The sequence below is a fragment of the Quercus suber genome, unplaced genomic scaffold (assembly GCF_002906115.3).
Source record: "Quercus suber isolate HL8 unplaced genomic scaffold, Cork oak 2.0 scaffold_417, whole genome shotgun sequence".
NCBI lineage: Eukaryota > Viridiplantae > Streptophyta > Magnoliopsida > Fagales > Fagaceae > Quercus > Quercus suber.
The window spans coordinates 596,361-615,879 of NW_027069868.1; the positions used below are offsets into that span (position 1 = coordinate 596,361).

Consider the following 19,519-nt stretch of genomic DNA (forward strand, 5'->3'; position numbering starts at 1 on the left):
TAGATAAACACAAGGCAAATCACTTGAATGATCAACACTCAACCAATGCACAATACATGAAGTATGTGCATCTAGGAAAAGTCTTACACGGGCACACGAGTGACAGTACTTAAAAATGAATGCATAGCATTAGGTTAGAAGTACTGATTTGACAAAGCACAAAGGCTGCATAAAGTATGGTACAAACCACAAAGGCCTACGAGTGTGCATACAACCAAACCCTTAAAGCTTACATAAGCAACATGGGTACAAACCTTAAAACAAAATAGAACATATGCTGAATTAACTAAATAACATCATCAATATATAATTAAACCAAGTATTAAACACATTCAAGAGTCATGAGTTTAAACCAAAACAAGACTAGGACCTATAATAACAATAGTTAATCAACCCAAAGTAACAAAACTATAACCAAAAACAGTAAGGATTATGAAACTCCCCCTCAAATAAGCACTCCCCCTCAAGTGCTGGCCCAAAAATTCTCCCTATTTTTGACCAGAATGGCCAAAGGGTCACTGTTGTAACTTGGTGAAAATGCCATCAACTTAAGCTGCTAAAACATCGATCTGGTCCTGCATGACTGCCAATCTCTCTAACTGCTCTCTCTGGCCATCACTGAGAGTCTATTCCAATTCCTTAAGGCGCTTGTGGAGGTTCTCAAAGAGCATCTCCAACCTATCAAGTTGATGGGTAAACTGTGCTTGTGTAGTGCTGGGTTGTTGTGATACATGGGGGGTATGTACATGTGAATCTGACTCAGAAGTAGAAGGAGTAGCAGGAGAGAAATGTGCACTTTTTGGAGTTTTAGATGAATGACTTCTGCTAGCTTGTAGAGTGAACATAGAGATTGGTCGAGGACAAGTAATTATGTTCCCAACTGAGGGAGGAGTAACACCTTCACTTAGAATGAATTTCATAATGAGACTACAAAATGGAAGACACCATCGTGCTACTATTCGGGTTGCTGTCTTCCTTATGATATGAAAAATATAGGCATAGATGTCAATGGTGGTGCCTGTGATGAGATCACATAGAAATTGAGCCCTTCCAAGGTTGATATACACCGTGTTGGTCAACGGATAGAGGTTGGTAAACATGATTAGCTTCAATGTTGTCAACTCACACTGGAGATGTCATGGCCAGGACCAAGAACTTGGAGAATGTCCTGAATCACTAGAGTGCGATCATTATAAGGAGTTAGGTCGGCACTCTCAAGTTGAGTGATTTTGAGAAGTTCAGCTATAGTGTCTGGACTAATGATGAACTCCGTTCCTCTTACTAGACAGTGTAGTTTACTTTCAAGATCAACTGTGTTGGCGAAACACTCCTTCACTAGTTCCAACATTGGATCAACAAAATTTCCAAATAAGTCTGCCCAATCTTTTGCCTCGAAGATCCAAGGGACAAAAGTGGTTTCCAAAGTGTCAAATCTGACCTCCTGTTCTACTATAGGAGTTCTCCGGTCAAAAATGCTTGAGTAAGCATCTAGGTGCTGAGGAGTTCTGAACAACTCAATATTGAGTTCAGTAGATGGTGGTGATGAAGACCGTGTTCTTTTTGCAACAGGTAATGTTTCCTCTTCAGTCATAATCTCTTTTCCTTTGGAGGAACGTTGAGACATTTGTAGAAGAGCAAACACATAGCAAAGTACCAAATCCACAACCCACTCATTTTGTTAGATCTAGTCAAAAGATGAGAGTGCAAAGACCAAACAGATCTAGAAGACATAGAATCATAGAACGAGAACTAAGTTAATAAAGTGACAAAGTACGCATTTCTGAAGACTAGAAACATACGAAACATGAAACAGATGCCAAACACACAAAGAGTACCAGGCATTATAGCACACACTGTCAAAAATGAGTAGCAATGTGTCGCAGACAACAAGCATTTCAACACAATATCATGAAAGTGATATGCGCAGATATCAAGGTAAGAACACTCAGATAAGTCAAAACATCATGTGAAGCCACATTGAACAAGTCATTGGCAACAAAAACCCATTCAACAAACCTAGCATATTTAAACAAAACCATGTTCGAACCCAACATTTCACAGAGCACAATAGCAACAACACATTCTCACATTTAAGAAAATAACACTCAAAACAAGAAATTTGAAATGAGGGAAAGAAAACTCATACCTTTTTCTTGAAGATAAAAGTGAAAATGATGCAGAAATGAAGGATTTTCACAGATGAGCACGGCGAGTTTCAAAGATAGAAATGGAAAGGACAATGAACAGTCACAAAGTACGAGGGAAAAACTAAAAAGTTTTTGAAAATTGACTTTAAAACGCAAAACACGCGTTTTTCGCGACTGGATCAAGTCGCCAGGGTAAGCTACGAAACACTATGAAGCAAGATTCTTGAAAAAAAACTTCTAAGTATTTTTCTTGACTGGAAGATCCACCCGCGAAAGAGTCAGGAGCTGAGCCGCGAAAATTTCTGTGTACCCCTCGTGACTGGACCTTCCACCTGCGAACAAGTCGCCCTACTGAGCCGCAAAATATGCAAAAACTCAAATTTTGAAAAAATTTTCTAAGTCATTTTCGCGACTAGGGCATTGACACGCCAATGAGCCACGAGAAATCTCTGAGAGGGCTCGTGACTGGTACTTGCGACTGGGCCAACCCGCAACTTAGTCGCCAAAACAGGGCAACACTGTTTTTGAAATTTTTGACTATTTTGTAAAAACAAAATACTTTCCAAAAACAAACTAAAAACACTCAAAAATCTTTTTGTGTTTGATCAACAAAGATTGAGTATGTGAAAACACATTTAATCTAGTACAATCACACAAATGAATATGACATTCATTGAACATAGACTTGTGTGTTATGTGTGGATATCAAAAATGAGATAATCCTTAGTCTAAAGTGAAATTTCAATGATCAATTCAATCAAGGCATACACAACTAGCACTAGATAATGTGACCTATCTCAATTATAGAAACATGCATATATGACCTCCCACAAGCACTTGATAACAATTCTTTGAAACTTTTCATTTGGCTCCATATTTAACATATCATTTGCACTTTTTGAGCAAAGAAAATATCATTTTGAGATAGATGCCTGAAATTTTTGATATTTCAATTGATGAGTTAGCCTTTGGCTTTTTGGGCATCAAACATTTTATTTTGGTCGCTTTTCCTTTTTCCTAGTCGAATACTAGTATGTACGACAAACTTTTGCAGCTCTATATCTCTTTTCATTTAGAGATTTACATTTAGAGAGCTCTTTTAAACATAAAAAATAAAAGTGGGAAGATATATAGGCATGAGTCTATGCATGTTTCAAGATCAACAAAACCACTCACTAATTATTCATGACAAGGTTGAAGATCTATTTACAACAGTCACATAGGTTTCAGAATTTCTTCCACAATGATATGAGTGCATGAGAAACAAGCTAAGCTCGTTAAATGCACAAAGCCATTAGTACAAAGGTACAAGGTAAAACATGCTTTGAGACGAAACTCAACAAAACCGATCAAACTTTTTGGATTTTCTACTTTTTATGTGTTTTTAGATTTTTGACACAAAAGTAGTAAAAGATTGATAAAAAACATAACAAAAAAATGTAAAAACATTTGAACCAAAGACAATCACACACACAAAATAACAACCTATATACTAGCAAGAAGCACACAACCAAGCATATTCGCAAACATGGAAAGTATTGATGCATGGACATGTTGTAATGCTTATGCATAAGTACCCTTTGTCACCAACACGTCATGTGCATTTTGGGTGATATCCTTGACGGATCGGGTATGAGAGTTAGGACTGTCAAACCTTTGTATGAAGCTTTCCAGGCAGTTGGTGAAGGCACCAATTATCTTCATCACATCCATCATTCCTCGATCATGGTTTTAACTTCTTGGTTGCTCACCACCCCAAGACCTCATGTCATTTATTCTTCTTTGTGACCGAGGTGCACTTGCATTGTTGTCTGCTCTCAGCTTTTGACAGTTGGGTAGGGTATGTCCTTACAATTCGCAATAGTGACAAATAAAATCCGTTCTAGGACTCTGTTGTGATCTTAGAACTGATCTCTCTCTAGCTCCATATCTGGATTCTGATTGATTACGGGACTTATTTAACACCCGTTGATCAGCTGCATTCTTCTTCTTCTCAACCTTAACATTCTCAGGGTTTGGCTCTTCCACAATCGGCTCTATGGCCTTCACAAATTTCACTTCTTTGGTAGCTTTGGTCGATGAGCTACTCCCTCCAGTATCTCCCAACCCGGACTTGCCTGAGAAATTTTTTTTTGGATGTAATAACATCTTCTAGCTTCTTGGAGGAGACCCTTTCTATCTTGGCTTGTGCTTGCACCACCTCTTACTTAAGAAATCTTACTTTGGTATATGCTTCCGACAGATCACCATTTAGTGTCTCAATTTCACACTTCGCCTCCTTATATTGTGCCAGAAGACTTTTGTAGTCTTTCTCAGCCCTCTTCATCTTCTTAATGGCAGCATTATCCACTTTAGCATATTCACCGGTCTTCTCAAGGAGTGAGTTGTAAGTTTCTTGCAATCTCACTACTTTTTCAACTTCCTCATCTTCAGACTCCTCAACTATTCCAATAGACTCCAAATCAGAATGTTCGCCAAGCTCCTTCACAAGTGAACCTAAATCATACGAGGGTTCTACATGTGCAATGGTTATAAATGCGGAATAATTTCCTTCTCCTTCACAATTCTCTTCAGAATCAGAACTCGAAGAGTCTATATCACTTAGTGTTGTGGCATACGCCTTGCATTTCCCTCTCAAGAAATTTGGACACTCCTTCTTGAGATGCCCATGGCCATTGCATTCAAAACACACAATGTATGAAGGAGATTGAAAATCCTTCCCTTCTTTCCTGGTAAGCTCTTTCCTATCACTTCTTGAAGATGAAAATTTTCCTTTGTTGAATGGTTTCCCACTGTTCTTCATCTTCAGAAATTTACGAAAGTTTTTTGCAAGATATGCTACTTCCTTCTCCACTCCATCTTCTTTGGAAGGATCATCCATTCTTTTGATGATGGTTTTGAGAGCAAGCGATTTACTCGTCTTGTAGAAAGGCAGTCCCAACTCATATGTTTGGAGAGACCCTATTAACTCTTGGATTTTGATCTCATCCAAGTCTTTGCTTTCTTCTATGGCTGTAACCTTTGCTCTAAAACTTTCAGGCAAGGACCTCAATATTTTTCTCACCACCTTAGTATCTTCAATCTTCTCCCTAAGATTGAGTTTAGCAATTACAATTTCATTGAGTTTCCCATAGAATGAATCAAATGGTTCATCATCACCCATCTTGAGTTCTTCAAATTTTGTGGTAAGCATTTGGAGCTTTGTGTCCTTAACCTTCTTTGTACCTTCATATGTAGTCTCCAAAATCTCCCAAGCTTCTTTGGCTATGGTCATATGAGAGATCCTGTGAAATTCATCAGGAGATACACCACAAAAAATAGCATTTAAAGTTTTACTGTTAGCATTGGCTGCCGCAAGAGATGCCTTATCCCAAGTGGATTTGGCTGCCTCCGGCTTAGTGCAACCAACCTCAACTGCATCCCAAACGGTATCATCTATAGATCATAAAAATACTCTCATTCTAACTTTCCAGAAGCATAATTGTTCCCATAAAAAAATGGTGGAATATTGAGCGATTAAGACTGATCCTTCTCAAATAGGATCAAGGATCACACTCAGGTATTTAAACCACAGCGAGTGTACTCGCTCTTATACCAAATGAAAGTTCAATATGTGTCTAAAATACCCTTAAACGTTTAGACCTCAAATTATAAAATATCAATTCAAGTTTATAATCAAACAATTAATGTGCGGAACATGAACATAAGCCAATCATAGAATTGATAACTAATCTATGCCAAATATAAACACATCCGCAGCAGTAAATATAAGGCAAAGATAAAGGCAATGAAGATACAAACACATGGACAACACACGATGCGTTATCGAAGAGGAAATTGAAGTCCTCAGTGTAAAATCTCTCCGCCGCCCTCCAAGCGGTCAAATAATCCACTAAAGAATGTAGTTAGGATATATGAACAGTAGAAGACCCTCTAAGCCTAATCTACCCAAGTACCTAAGCCCTCCAAGCTTCTTGCTCCAACGTGGTTACACCGAACCTATTTCTTCTTTAGCTTCCTGGATTCTACTACTAGACCATAGTATCAACCAATGTATATTGGTTCCTTACAAACTGCTTCCCTTAGCACCAAATGAACCTTCTCACAGACGTGAGTGTGGTGAGAAAAGAATTTGGTCAATAGCCTCTCAAGGATATGACAATGGAGAGGAAGAGAGCAGAGGAATTTGTAAAGACTTTAAGGTAAAGATTGGGGATGAGGCAATATTGTTTTTCTCTAGGGCTTCTCTCACAAAATTCTCTCTAGAAGCTCTCACAATTTAGTGGATATAAGGGTCTATATATAGTAGTGTGTGTTTGGAATATGAAGAGTCAGTTTTTGCCAAACAGGGCTGGTTGGTGGCTTGACCTCGCGGCTTGTCCAAGTCGTGAGTTCAAGTCAAGACGTAACGGCCTGGCCAGCCTGGGACTTTTGTCCTATAGTGCGACAATTGGCGTGACCCTTCAACTTCCCTGTGTGTTTCTCACGTGCCTGCATTTGGCAGCTTGCCAGTTGCGAGTTATCCACAAGTCCTAGCCTGAAACTCTGCCTTCTTGCACAAACTTGAGCTTTTCTTCACATCTTCTCACAGACTACCCTTACAATAATCCCACCTAAATACAAGGTTACTAAGTGCTTAAATTACAAGCAAATTGGCACGGAATAAAGCCAACAAGATGGTTAATAAATTTTAACCTTACAAATTTCATTATCATTGTCATCATTTTCTGTTGGCATCTTTACCTTAGTTGCAACTCCCAATTCTTCAACTTCTCTTGGCAAATGCATTGGGTCGACAACTTGAGCAAGTCTTTTTGGTAATGCCATCTTAACAAAATTATGGAGACTCAAACCATCTTTAAACATATCATCAGTGGGCATCCTTCTTGTAAACATTTCCAGCATAAGGACTCCATAGCTATATAAATCCCCCTCAGTCGATGCCTCACCACCCATGCCATACTCTACAACTATGGAATGGATGGAAATTAGGCAATTTCTATCTATAATGAAAAGTATGGACAAAGGTTTACAAAATGCAAATTCAAAGAAAATGAAATGAATCTATATAGAAAAGGAATATGACATATGATATTACTTCGGCAATAGTAGGAAAATGTACGAAACTTTACCCCGAGGGGCCAAATTACTTTTTTTTTTTTTTTTTCTTTTTTTCATGTTCAATTTGATTGAAGTAAATGCATACAAAGAAGCTTAGCCAAAGGATCGAAATGTCCATTGCCAAATTAACTTAGGCATTTCTTAAAGTATGAATCTTATTTTTTTGCTATTAATTATTTTATTTTAAATTTTATGTAAAATTAATTATGTGCTTGTATGTACTCAAGTGAATATTTGTTATAAGAGAAAGAAATAGTAAGCAAAAGAGTATGTTAATATGTTTATACTAATTTTAAGAATATTAAAAAGCTTATATGCTCAAAAATACAAGTAGTTAATTCTTATCTTTTGATAAAGTGACAAAGAGAAAAGCAACATATTATAGGATTGTTAAGGATTTAAAACTGAATAAGAGAGGTTATACCTGGAGCAACACATCCAATAGATCCTTTTAACCCAATTGTACTAGTACACTTCTAGGAAGAATCATCGGTGCTTGTAAGGAGTCTTGCTAAACCAAAGTTGCTTACATGAGCAATCATCTCACTATCGAGAAGAATATTGCGTGGCTTTAAATCACAATGTATGATTTGTTGTTGACAATGATTGTACATATAATTTAATGCAAAAGCCACATCAGTTGCAATAATTATTCTTTGAAGAAAGCTCAAATTTTTTGATTGATTTTCACAATCTGTTATTGGATGTAGCCACATATCTAAGCTCCCATTTGTCATTAATTCAAATACAAGAGCTTTAAATTCATCGCCATTATAATTGATACTAGAGCAACATGTTAAGATCTTCACAAGATTTCGGTGCCGAACATTTCTTAAGACATTGCATTCCACCATAAAACTCTTGGTAGCTCCTTTAGTTTGTAGGTTTAGGACTTTTACTGCAACTACCATTTCTTCTTGATTAAGAACTCCTTAGTAAACTAATCCAAAACTACCAGATCCAATCAAATTGTTGAGAGAAAATCCATTAGTTGCTCGATGAAGCACTTTGTAGGAAATTGTTGGAAGGAGATCCCTCTTTGAGACTAAAGAAGATGGTTTCGTTTTATATTTTTTTTCCTCCAATAAAGAACAAGAAATAATTAAAGAAGAAGGCTGAAGGAGACATGCAACCACACAAAAAATTGTGATTATTGTTCTAAAAGCAAGAGACTTTCTTGATTTTGTAACCTTGGGGCATTTTGGTAGTTGTAATTGTGGAATACCCCCACAAAGCTTATTGTTTCCAATAATTGATATTGCATCTACATTTTTGAAAACTCCAACAGTTAGTAGTGGGCCCTCAAGATCATTGAGCAAAATGTTCAAGTATTTTAAAAATAAAAGTTTCTCTAGACCCTTTTGGAATAAATCCTGATAAGTTGTTTCGCGAAACATCCAAAAGTTCAAGGCCTTTTAAACAAGCCATGGATGAAGGTATGATTCCTTCAAAGGAATTCCCTTGCAAGTAGAGGTTTTCTAAATTCAATAAATTTCCAATTGTTGTGAGAATTTCACCGGACCAATTGTTTTCAGAGACATCTAGAGAATTAATATTTTTCAAATTGCCAACTTCTACAGGCAATTTGCCACTAAATGAGTTGTAGGATAAATTCAATAATAGCGATAAAGAGAAAAGAGAAAAAACCTGTTGAGGTATGACTTCACTGAGGTAATTTTGTGAAACATCCAATTGTTGCAAACTTAGGCAATTTCCAATACTTGGAGGTATTCTTCCTTCTAAATTGTTTTGACAAAGGTTGAATTCAACCAATTGAGTGAGGTTACCAATGGAGCTTGGAATTTGCCCTGATAATTTGTTCCCTGATAAATACCATCACTGCATCTTCAAAAATTTCCCAAAACAAGTAGGTATCACACCTATGAAAAAATTTTCCTCCATGCCCAAGCTAATTAAGTTGATAAGATTTTAGAATGCTGCAAGAATCAAGCTAGATATTTGGTTGCCTCCTAAATACAATAAATGAAGTTGTGTTGACAAGTTGCCAATAGAATTGGGCAAAACACCTTCAAACTGGTTTATTGCAAATGTCAGCGATTCCATTTTGCTACAGTTTGTTAAAGACATTAAGAAGTTCAAATCCCAAATTAGTTGGAACTTGAAAGTTCACTTGGTGTGTAAAACACTAGTGAATGTTTAGACCCCCAATTTTAAATTAACCAACACAAGCTTTATACTCAAACAATAGATGTGCAGAATGATAAGTACAAGCAATAAAGAAATAAATAAACAACTCTAAACCACAATTAATCACAACACAACAGCAATTATAAGGCAAGAGTAAGGGATAGAGAGAAACAAACACAAAGATAACACCGGCATGTGTTATCAAAGAGGAAATCAAAGAACTTGGCAAAAAACCTCTTCACCACCCTCCAAGCGGTAAAATGATCCACTAAAGAATAAAGTTGGGATACACGAATAGCAATAGACCCTCTAAGCCTAATCTACCCAATGCATCTAAGCCCTCCAAGCTTCTTACTTCAACAAGGTTAAGCCTAACCGTGTCTTCTTTTACTTCAACAAGGCTTAGCCCATTGCATCAATCAAATAAATTGGTTTTTGTTAGGTTCTAAGGTCTTAGGATTTTATGTATTTAGAACTCTAATTTGTAATGTTGGCAAACCATGATCAAAACAATGTATTTAGTCTTGTCTAGGCTTGCTCAAAGTTGGTTTATTATTGTAAAGTTGGAGTCGAGTGGCTGCAGAAGTACTTGGGACTTTCGGCCTGGCTCAATCGATCGAAGAATAGACTCGATCGATCGAAAATCGCATAGGTTGATTTTTCTGCAGAATTTCCAACTCAGCCCTACTTCATTAAACGTTTAAGGTTTTATGTTTTTACCCTAGGTATATAAACAAAACCCTAGCCACGTTTTTGAAGGTTGCTCCAATTGTATTGTTGCTCATACATTGCTGTTTTGTGTAAATCTCTTGTGAGATCTTTGAGGAGTTTTCCTTTACACAAAGCTTAGGGTTTTCAAGTTGGAGATATTATCTACATCTTGATGATCAACTTGGTTGCTACCATTGAAACTTAAAGATAATCAAGCGGGGGTGCTTGTAGCTAATTGAAGAATCCAAGAAAGAAAGAGTCCGTGGATTCGGAGCTTGCACGTGGTCATGTCAGTAAGTTCTACTGGTGGGTAGCATTAGGAAGTCGAGCGGGGAGCTTGTAGTCCTTTTGTATGAACTTCAATTCTTTCGCATAGTGGATTCAAGTTTACCTTGAGGATAGCTAGGTCAAATCCTCCCCAGGTTTTTACCGTGTGGTTTCCTGGGTCATCATATCTTGTGTTCATTTATTTTCCGCTGCTTTATATCTTGATATGATTAATTGATTGCTTTAACCTAGAATTGCATAATTTGACTAAGTAACAACTTGGCTAATTAATCTAGGCTACGTAATCTAGTTGTTTAAGGGGTCTAAAACCTTTCAGTTTTCTTTGAATTGCTTCCCAAGTACCAAATAACCTCCTCACAAATATAGGTATGGTGAGATAAGGATTTGGTTAATGAACCTCTCAAGGGTATGTCAATGGAGAGGATGAGAGTAGAGGAATTTAAAGAATCAAATGTCTAAGAGTGGATGAGTCAATCTTGCCTATTACTGAAACTACTGTTTTGCCTCGCCAATAATAGCTCGTAATAAACTACCACTTAAGTTTATTGGTAGTTAGTTGTTATTGGATTTTAAGTGTTTTGAAATATTATGGACATAGCATTTTTTTTTTTTTTTTAGGATTTATGAGCTCTTTGTATTTTGTAGTATTTTTTTACATAATTCTATTTTTTAGGGTTTAAGTTACTTGTTGTAATGGTTATCTCTCTCTGTTGCTTGCATGTATACATGGTAACCTTAGTTATCACGGTTCAATATATTCTTCTGTGCCACATTCTCACATTCTTTCTTTGTCTTAAGAATGAGTGCTACAAGAGTTAATGCTCTATGCATACATGTCTATTAGATTCAAAATCTGTCTGCCTAATGGATACTTTTTTTTAAAAAAAATTAAAATTTCATTTAGAGTATTATTGTTGATGCTCTAAATTGGGTTAGATTGACTTGGGAAAACAATCTTCCTATGGCTTGACCATTGACACCCAGTTGGAACACTTCTCCTTAAATTTGGAAATATAAAGGATTATATATGATGCAACAATCTACGAGGCTTTGGTGGATTCAGTCTTAGAAAATAGAACTTGGTTTAGTCATACTCCAAAGCCAATAAGTCATGTAGATCCAAAGTAATGGATAGGGCTACATGGACCAAAACTAAGTCAAGTTGCTTCTCTTGTGTAGCCACATATATAGAGCTTTATATGCTTTAAGGAGGTCCTAGATTGTTTGCTGTGTGTCATATCTGATTCATCAAATATTGGGCAGTGATGGGTGATTGGCCTTCTGTTGGTTTAAAGTCTTATATAATAAATTGAAATTTAGATTGATTGTTTTATTCTCTATAGCCACAAGCTACTATAATCTAAAACTTTGACTTTAAATGGAAATTGAACAAAACATCCATTTTTATTTGTATATGAAAATAATGTTGCATAAAGCATCTAAATTTCTAAACTAACATGGCATCTTTGATACATTCCTTCCTATAAATACTTTTAGGAATTGAATTGATTATTAGTACAAACACATAATCACAAGCATTAAAAAAAATAAAATAAAATAAAATAAAATAAAAAACACACACACACACACACAATCACACATTACAGTAGTAGAATCCAGCACAGTAAATGAAAACGACTCCTACACTAGAAGAGAAAGAAAATCATCCATTGATCATTTCAACAAGGGATATTAAACATGCTTGAAATTAAGATCACGACTCCTAATCCCTTGCATAATCCAAGCATTATTAAAGACATTTAATCTCTTCTAGTTGTTCCAGGCCTCTGCAATTCACAAAAAAAGTTCGTTAGCTCACCGTTTTATACCTTGATAATATAAAAAAACAATAACTATTACAAGGTTACAAGGTCGTGGGTATTAATAAGATGACAATTTCTGTATAGCAATTTGACCGCAAGTGAGAAATGAAAATCTAATTTCCATACTTAATGAAAAGGTAAACATAAAATTTCCATGCTTTTTGAAAAGAAGTATTTGGAAACTAAATGAAATCAACGTAAATGACTAGGACACACTACTTAGAGTAGTCTTATAGTAATTAAAATGAAATGCCTCTTACTTGAGCTCTACTTGGTCTACCTCTGTGGATCCCCAAACCAACAAAAGTACTTTTTATCAATTGTAGTTCCTTAATGACTTCCTCCATATTCATTCTCTCTTTTGGAGATTCCAATGAACATAAGATTCCAATATTAAGGATTGAGAGTAAGCATTTTTGCATATCCACATCAATATGCCTAAAGTCCTCAGTATTATTAGCTTCTTCTGCTTCAATTTCATTGTCACTGTCATCTTCTTTTGTTGCCATCATTGCTGCAGTTGCTACTCCCGTTCCTTCAACTTCTCTTGGCAAAAGCATTGGGTCGACAACTTCAATGAGCCTTTTTGGTAAGGACATCTTAACATAGTTATGGAGATTGAGGCCATCTTTAAACATATCATCAGTGGGTCTCCTTCTTGTAAACATTTCCAACACAAGGACTCCATAACTATATACATCCCCCTCAGTTGATGCTTCACCACCCATGCCATACTCTACAACTCATGGAATGGAGGGAAATTAAGCAATATTCTATCTATTAAAAAAATATGGATTTAGGGTTTATAGAATGCAAAGTCAAGAAAATAAAACAAATCTATATTAAAAAAAAAATAGTGACATATGCTTTTACTTTTGAAACTAAAGGAAATAGTAATAACTTTATCCCAAGGGTACAAATCACTTTTTGCCCCTCCTGTTGATTTATTTTGATTAGTAAAATATATTTGTACAAAGAAGGTACAAATTTTAGTCAAAGAATATCAAATTTAACATTTCTCAAAGTTTATATCATATTTGAATGTTATTTTTGAATTAAAATTTGCAATTTTATAAAAAAAAATAATTAAATTAAGTACGTTGTTGCATGGTACAAATGTGAATGTGTTTTAACTTCTAAAAGAAAATCAAATACTAAGCGAGAGTTACTTAGCAAATAAATAAATAAAAATTACTAAATGAGAGTTTATGTTAATATGCTAATTATGTGTACACCCATGAATATGTTGATGATACGAAAATTAAAAAGCATATATGACAAGAAAATCAAGGAGTTAAAAATCCTATCATTCAATAAAGCGACAAAAAGAAAAGAAATACATTAGAATAGTTAAGGATTTAAAACAAAAGAAGAAAGATAATACCTGGAGCAGCATAACCAATAGATCCCTTTAATCCAATTGTGCTAGTATACTTTTGGGAAGAATCATTTGAAGTTGTGAGGAGCCTTGATATGCCAAAATCACTTACATGAGCAATCATATCATTATCAAGAAGAATATTGCTTGGCTTTAAATCACAATGAATGATTTTTTGCTCACAATGATTGTGAAGATAGTTTAAAGCAAAAGCCACATCAATTGCAATTATTAGTCTTTGAAGAATGCTCAATTTTTTTGATTCATTGTCACTATCTGTCATTGGATGCAACCACATTTCCAAGCTCCCATTTGTCATGAATTCAAAAACTAGAGCTTTGAAATCATCACCATTATAATTTATACTAGAGCAACATGTTAATATCTTTATAAGATTTCGATGCCGAACATTTCTTAATACATTGCATTCTGCCATAAAACTCTTCGAACCACCTTTGTTTTGAAGGTTTAGAACCTTTACAGCCACTAATCTTTCATCTTGCTCAAGAACTCCTTTATAAACTACTCCAAAACTACTGGAACCAATCAAATTGTTGAGAGAAAATCCATTAGTTGCTTGATGGAGCATTTTGTACGAAATTGTTGGAAGGAGATCCATCTTTGAGACTATTGAAGGTTTCTTTTTTGATCTTTTCCTCCAATAAAGAACAAAAAAGGATGAAACTAGAAGGATACATACAACCACACAAATAATTGTGATTGTTACTCTGGAAGTAAAGGACTTTCTCGATTTTGTAACGATGTGGCATGTTGTCAATTGCAATTGTGGAATGCCCCCGCAAAGCTTATTGTTTCCAATAACTGATATTGCATTTACATTTCGGAAAACTCCTCCTGTTGGTACCTCACCCTCAATATTGTTGAACGAAATGTTCAAATATTTTAAAAATAAAAGCTTTTCTAGACCCCTTGGAATTAATCCTGATAAGTTGTTTTGTGAAACATCTAAATGTTCAAGGCCTTTCAAGGAAGCCATAGATGAAGGTATGGTCCCGTTAAATGAATTCCCTTGCAAGCCTAGGTACACTAAGTTCAAGCAATTTCCAATTGTTGTAGGAATTTCACCAGAAAAATTATTCTTAGAGACATCCATTGAATTGACATTCTTCAAACCGCCTACTTCAACAGGTAATTTGCCACTAAATGAGTTGTAGGATAAATTGAGTAAAAGTGACAAAGAAAAAATTTGAAAAACCTGTTGGGGAATGACTCCACTAAGGTAATTTTGTGAAACATCCAACTGTTGTAAACTTTGACAAGTACCAATACTTGGAGGAATGCTTCCTTCTAAATTGTTTTGAGAAAAAAACAATTCGGCCAATTGAGTGAGGTTGCCAATAGAACTTGGGATTATCCCTGACAATTTGTTTCCATTTAAATACAATCCTTGCATCTTTTGAAACTTCCCAAAACAGGGAGGTATCATACCTGTGAAAAGATTATCTTCCATTTCCAAGATAATTAAATTGATGAGATTCTGCAATGCTACAGGAATAGTTCCAGATATTTTATTGCCTCCCAAATATAATCCTATGAGTTGTGTTGACAAGTTACCTATAGAACTGGGCAAAGCACCTTCAAATCGGTTTATTGAAAATGCTAGTGTATTCATTTTGCTACAGTTTCTTAGAGACGGTAAAAAGTCCAAATCCCTTCCTAATTTATTATCATATAGATCCAAGAATTCAAGATCTTGTAGATAACCCAAATTAGTTGGAACTGATCCCACAAAGCTATTACCGCCAAGGGCAAGTATTTGAAGTTTAGATGCATTGCACAAAGAACTAGGGATTGACCCAAAGAATTTGTTACCAGCTATTGAAAACCGTTGGAGATTAGGGAGAGTATGGCCTACATTTTTTGGAAGGGTTCCACTAAGTTGGTTTAGTGTAAATGACAAGAATCTAATAGATGATATATTGTAGAGAGAGGAGGGGACCATACCGTTCAGTTTATTGGCTCCAACTGCGAAAGATGATAAGCTTTTCAAGCGACCTACGCTTTCTGGAATATTTCCCTCTAGATCATTATAGTTTGCCGAAAAAAATACGAGTAATGAAAGATTTCCCAAGAAACTTGGGATTCCTCCTATGAAATTGTTTGTGGCGACCCCAAGAGAAACAAGCTTGGTCAAAGAGCCAAGCTCCATGGGAATTTTCCCAATAAGTTTGTTCTTTGCAACTCTTATCTGCCTTAGTTCAGAGCAGTTGGACAAGTTGGTTGGAATTTCTCCTCCCAACGTGTTATTTGTAAGATTGAGTTCTCGCAATCGGAACAACTGACCAACTTCCTTTGGAATTTCACCATAGAAGCTATTGTTTTGAAGGTTGATGGCCCTAAGAAAGGTGAGGTTGCCAATGTAAGGTGGAATGGTGCCACGCAAGTTATGACCTTGTAGTTCTAAGGTTGTGACTCTTTGATGACGGCGGCCACATGTAATTCCATGCCAGTTGCAGAAGTGGATAGAATCATTCCATGAGCTCAAGATTCCATATGGATCATAATCAATGGATTCCTTGAATTTGAGCAAAGCCAAACGGTCAGTGTCATTTGTTGGAGCGGCAGAAGGGGTGGCAGGTTTCAAGCATAGAAGGGTTACGGTAAAGAGTAGAATGATATGAAGGAATGTAGAGCATAATAATGCAGGAAAATTGGGGTTGTGAAGCTTCATTGGTTTGGACAAGCAGGAAACTGGTGAAATTTTAGTGTGCGGTAGAGGAAGATACACAAGTTTGTAATATATATAGGCTGTTTCAGTTAGTTATGACGTAAGAAATCATTTGCGTACCTTATAGTGTGTTAATGCTGTTTGTCAAATACCTCCAAAAGTATAAAATCCGTGGGATCTTTGATTGATAAAATTTTCTATGATTTAATAAATTGAAAATGCGCTTCCTAAAGCAGTCCTGTCAAAAAAGAAAAAAGAAAAAAAAAAAGAAAGTGAAAGCAAACAAACAAGGAAATTACTTTGTTAACGTGCATAGGCCGTTGAGCAGACCCTACCAGAAATTCATAGGAACTGTAAAATGATGAATTTTCAATAGAAAATAGAATGAACTGAAATTGCTTTGATTAGACAGTAGGGTGAGCTCGGAATACGCTAGAGACATGAAAGGAACTATTAATGTAATTGACTTCTAAATCATGAGTCATAAAGAATCCACGGCTCCACACGCCAGTGTTGTTAGACCGTATTCTCCGCTGAAAATTCCCTGATGATCTTCTAATCTTTGATGCAAGTAAAGACAGCGAACTTTCTTAAATGAAGGGCCCACGTGGGGTAGTTTGAAAATTGGATTAGAAATATTTTATTACAACCCAAAGTTCAGGATTCTCTTTTAACCTTTTCCTTTGGGTAATTGGATTAGTTGCAGAGAGCTACTTTTTCTTTTTATTTCTTTGACTTTTAACCCTTTCTTTTTTTTTTCTTTTTTTTCTTTTTGGGCTAAATCTTTGACTTTTAACTTGACTATCATGTAACTGTAAGCCGTGTTATTAGCGGTACTTTTATTTTTATTTTTGTTATCATCAATAATGGACCACTTTCCTAAAAACAAAGGGCTTAAGATTTGTATTGGTGCATAGTACATGAGTTTGAACTTTGAACTATATATCTTCATTCTAAATTAGGCCCTATTAGCAGGTCTAGGAATATTAATCTCTTTCCCAAGAGGTCCTACCTTGGAGATGGTCTTTCCAGAATGAGATATATGGCAAGTCAAGTCTAGCACTAGATTCATATTGTTGCTCTGTCAAAAGTGTCATCTTCTCTCTTGCAAAATAAAAAATGTTGAATTATATCAACTAATAAAACATTGTTTATCTCAATTTCCTCAAATCAAAATTTGGTTTCATAACTAAACTTTTCATATTCCAATTAATATGTCTTAATATAAGAAGGATAACACATATATACTTAGATTAAGCTAAAATAAAATTCTTTTTCAGATAAAAAAATAATAATAAACAAACAAAAACATAATGAAATAGCAAAAATGGATTAATTAATAAGAATGCTAAGATGTGAGTGATAAAGTTAGAATGATAGAAAAAAGAAAACAGAGAGAGAGAGAGAGAGAGAGAGAGAGAGGTGAGAGAGAGGCAATAAGCCATGGATGATCACTGTTGAGATTGCAAGTCAAGCTACCGAAGAGGGCAAAGTTGCTGCAACTACAACTGCAACTATAAAGCCTAGGAGAGCTCATTGCCATAGTATCTCTTTTAGTATCTTTTTTAGGAAAAATGAAATTGTAAATTATTTTTATGGAATGGATTGAATGAGTTATGAATTTAAATAATAAGTTTTTTTTTTTTTTTTTTTTTTTTTTTGAATGAGCTTTTTGTTTAATATTTTGTTCATTTGTTCTGTTTAGTCTAATAAGTAGGCAATTTGTGTATATTAAAATTTCTAAAGATAATAATTTTCTCTTCAAAATTATACACACACGCACGTGTGTAAATGTACGTATTTGTTTTTAATTTCTTTTTACTAACTTATCAATATGTTGTTCGGCCCCCAAATAAAATTTTTTGGCTCCACCCCTGTTCACATTATTTTTTATTTATGGACATCTAGGCAATCCAATAAAAAAGAGGTGATATAACGTAAAAGAATGTTGGAATATTCATGTGTGAATAAGGCGGTTAGTAAGTGTTGAAGTCCAATGTGGGATAATAAGCACAAGATTAATTGGTTAATATTACACAACTGGACCTAAATCTAAAGGCGAAAAAATGCAGTCTTAACAACCTAAAGAAGCAAATGTCAAACTTAAGACACAAAAACGAATTAAATCCAAGATAACTAAGGGAGCCTCCTCCAACTACTTGAATTATATCAACTAATAAAACAATGTTTATCTCAATTTCCTCAATGATAATTTGGTTCCATAACTTCAATTTTCTTATACGAATTAATATGCCTGAACACTGCGCTGAAAAGAGGTTAACATCTATGATTTTCACAACATCCAGATGGGCGTATGCACTATTTGACAAAAAGACAACTAAAATGGGACAAAATTCATATTAAACAAAATTGGCCCCTGAAATTTATATTAACGTCTTAACATACCTTCCAAGATTATTTACTTTCCNGAAAGTTTGATCTTGATGATAGAAAAAAGAAAACAGGAGAGAGAGAGAGAGAGAGAGAGGGGAGAGAGAGAGCAATAAGCATGGATGATCACTGTTGAGATTGCAAGTCAAGCTACCGAAGAGGGCAAAGTTGCTGCAACTACAACTGCAACTATAAAGCCTAGGAGAGCTCATTGCCATAGTATCTCTTTTAGTATCTTTTTTAGGAAAAATGAAATTGTAAATTATTTTTATGGAATGGATTGAATGAGTTATGAATTTAAATAATAAGTTTTTTTTTTTTTTGAATGAGCTTTTTGTTTAATATTTTGTTCATTTGTTCTGTTTAGTCTAATAAGTAGGCAATTTGTGTATATTAAAATTTCTAAAGATAATAATTTTCTCTTCAAAATTATACACACACGCACGTGTGTAAATGTACGTATTTGTTTTTAATTTCTTTTTACTAACTTATCAATATGTTGTTCGGCCCCCAAATAAAATTTTTGGCTCCACCCTGTTCACATTATTTTTTATTTATGGACATCTAGGCAATCCAATAAAAAGAGGTGACTACATACCTTCCAAGATTATTTACTTTCCATGATTTGTAAATATTATTTAAGATATTATATTTTGAAGACTAAACTCAAATTAAACTTATAGAGAAATTGTTAAAGACTTGCTTGCCTTGGAAGTTAAAACATAAAAGGCTCTAGTATTTCCTAGAAGATTCAAATTAACTGTTTTTTTGACTTCTTGAACAACGTAATCAACAACTTCAAATATCACAACAAAGTATGGAT

At 35.1% G+C, this 19,519-nt stretch overlaps 1 protein-coding gene across 1 annotated transcript; it reads right to left on the bottom strand.

Annotated features, from left to right (window-relative positions):
* Positions 1-11,953: 11,953 nt before the first annotated feature.
* On the bottom strand, positions 11,954-16,546 carry LOC112017241 (probable LRR receptor-like serine/threonine-protein kinase At3g47570). The gene is made up of 3 exons (XM_065761541.1): positions 13,623-16,546; positions 12,499-12,974; positions 11,954-12,202 (listed from the first exon to the last, which is right to left on the bottom strand). Exons 1-3 carry the CDS (start codon positions 16,306-16,308, stop codon positions 12,176-12,178), a joined length of 3,189 nt encoding a protein of 1,062 aa, XP_065617613.1. The 5' UTR covers positions 16,309-16,546; the 3' UTR covers positions 11,954-12,175.
* Positions 16,547-19,519: the final 2,973 nt, after the last annotated feature.

Bases quoted from the DNA above. Each gene is read 5' to 3' on its own strand.
- LOC112017241 (XM_065761541.1), bottom strand. From the start codon at position 16,308: ATGAAGCTTCACAACCCCAATTTTCCTGCATTATTATGCTCTACATTC. The intron at 12,975-13,622 runs GTATTATCTTTC...CATGAGTTGTAG, and splicing joins TATTGGTTATGCTGCTCCAG to AGTATGGCATGGGTGGTGAA. The intron at 12,203-12,498 runs GTAAGAGGCATT...TGTGAATTGCAG, and splicing joins GTAGACCAAGTAGAGCTCAA to AGGCCTGGAACAACTAGAAG.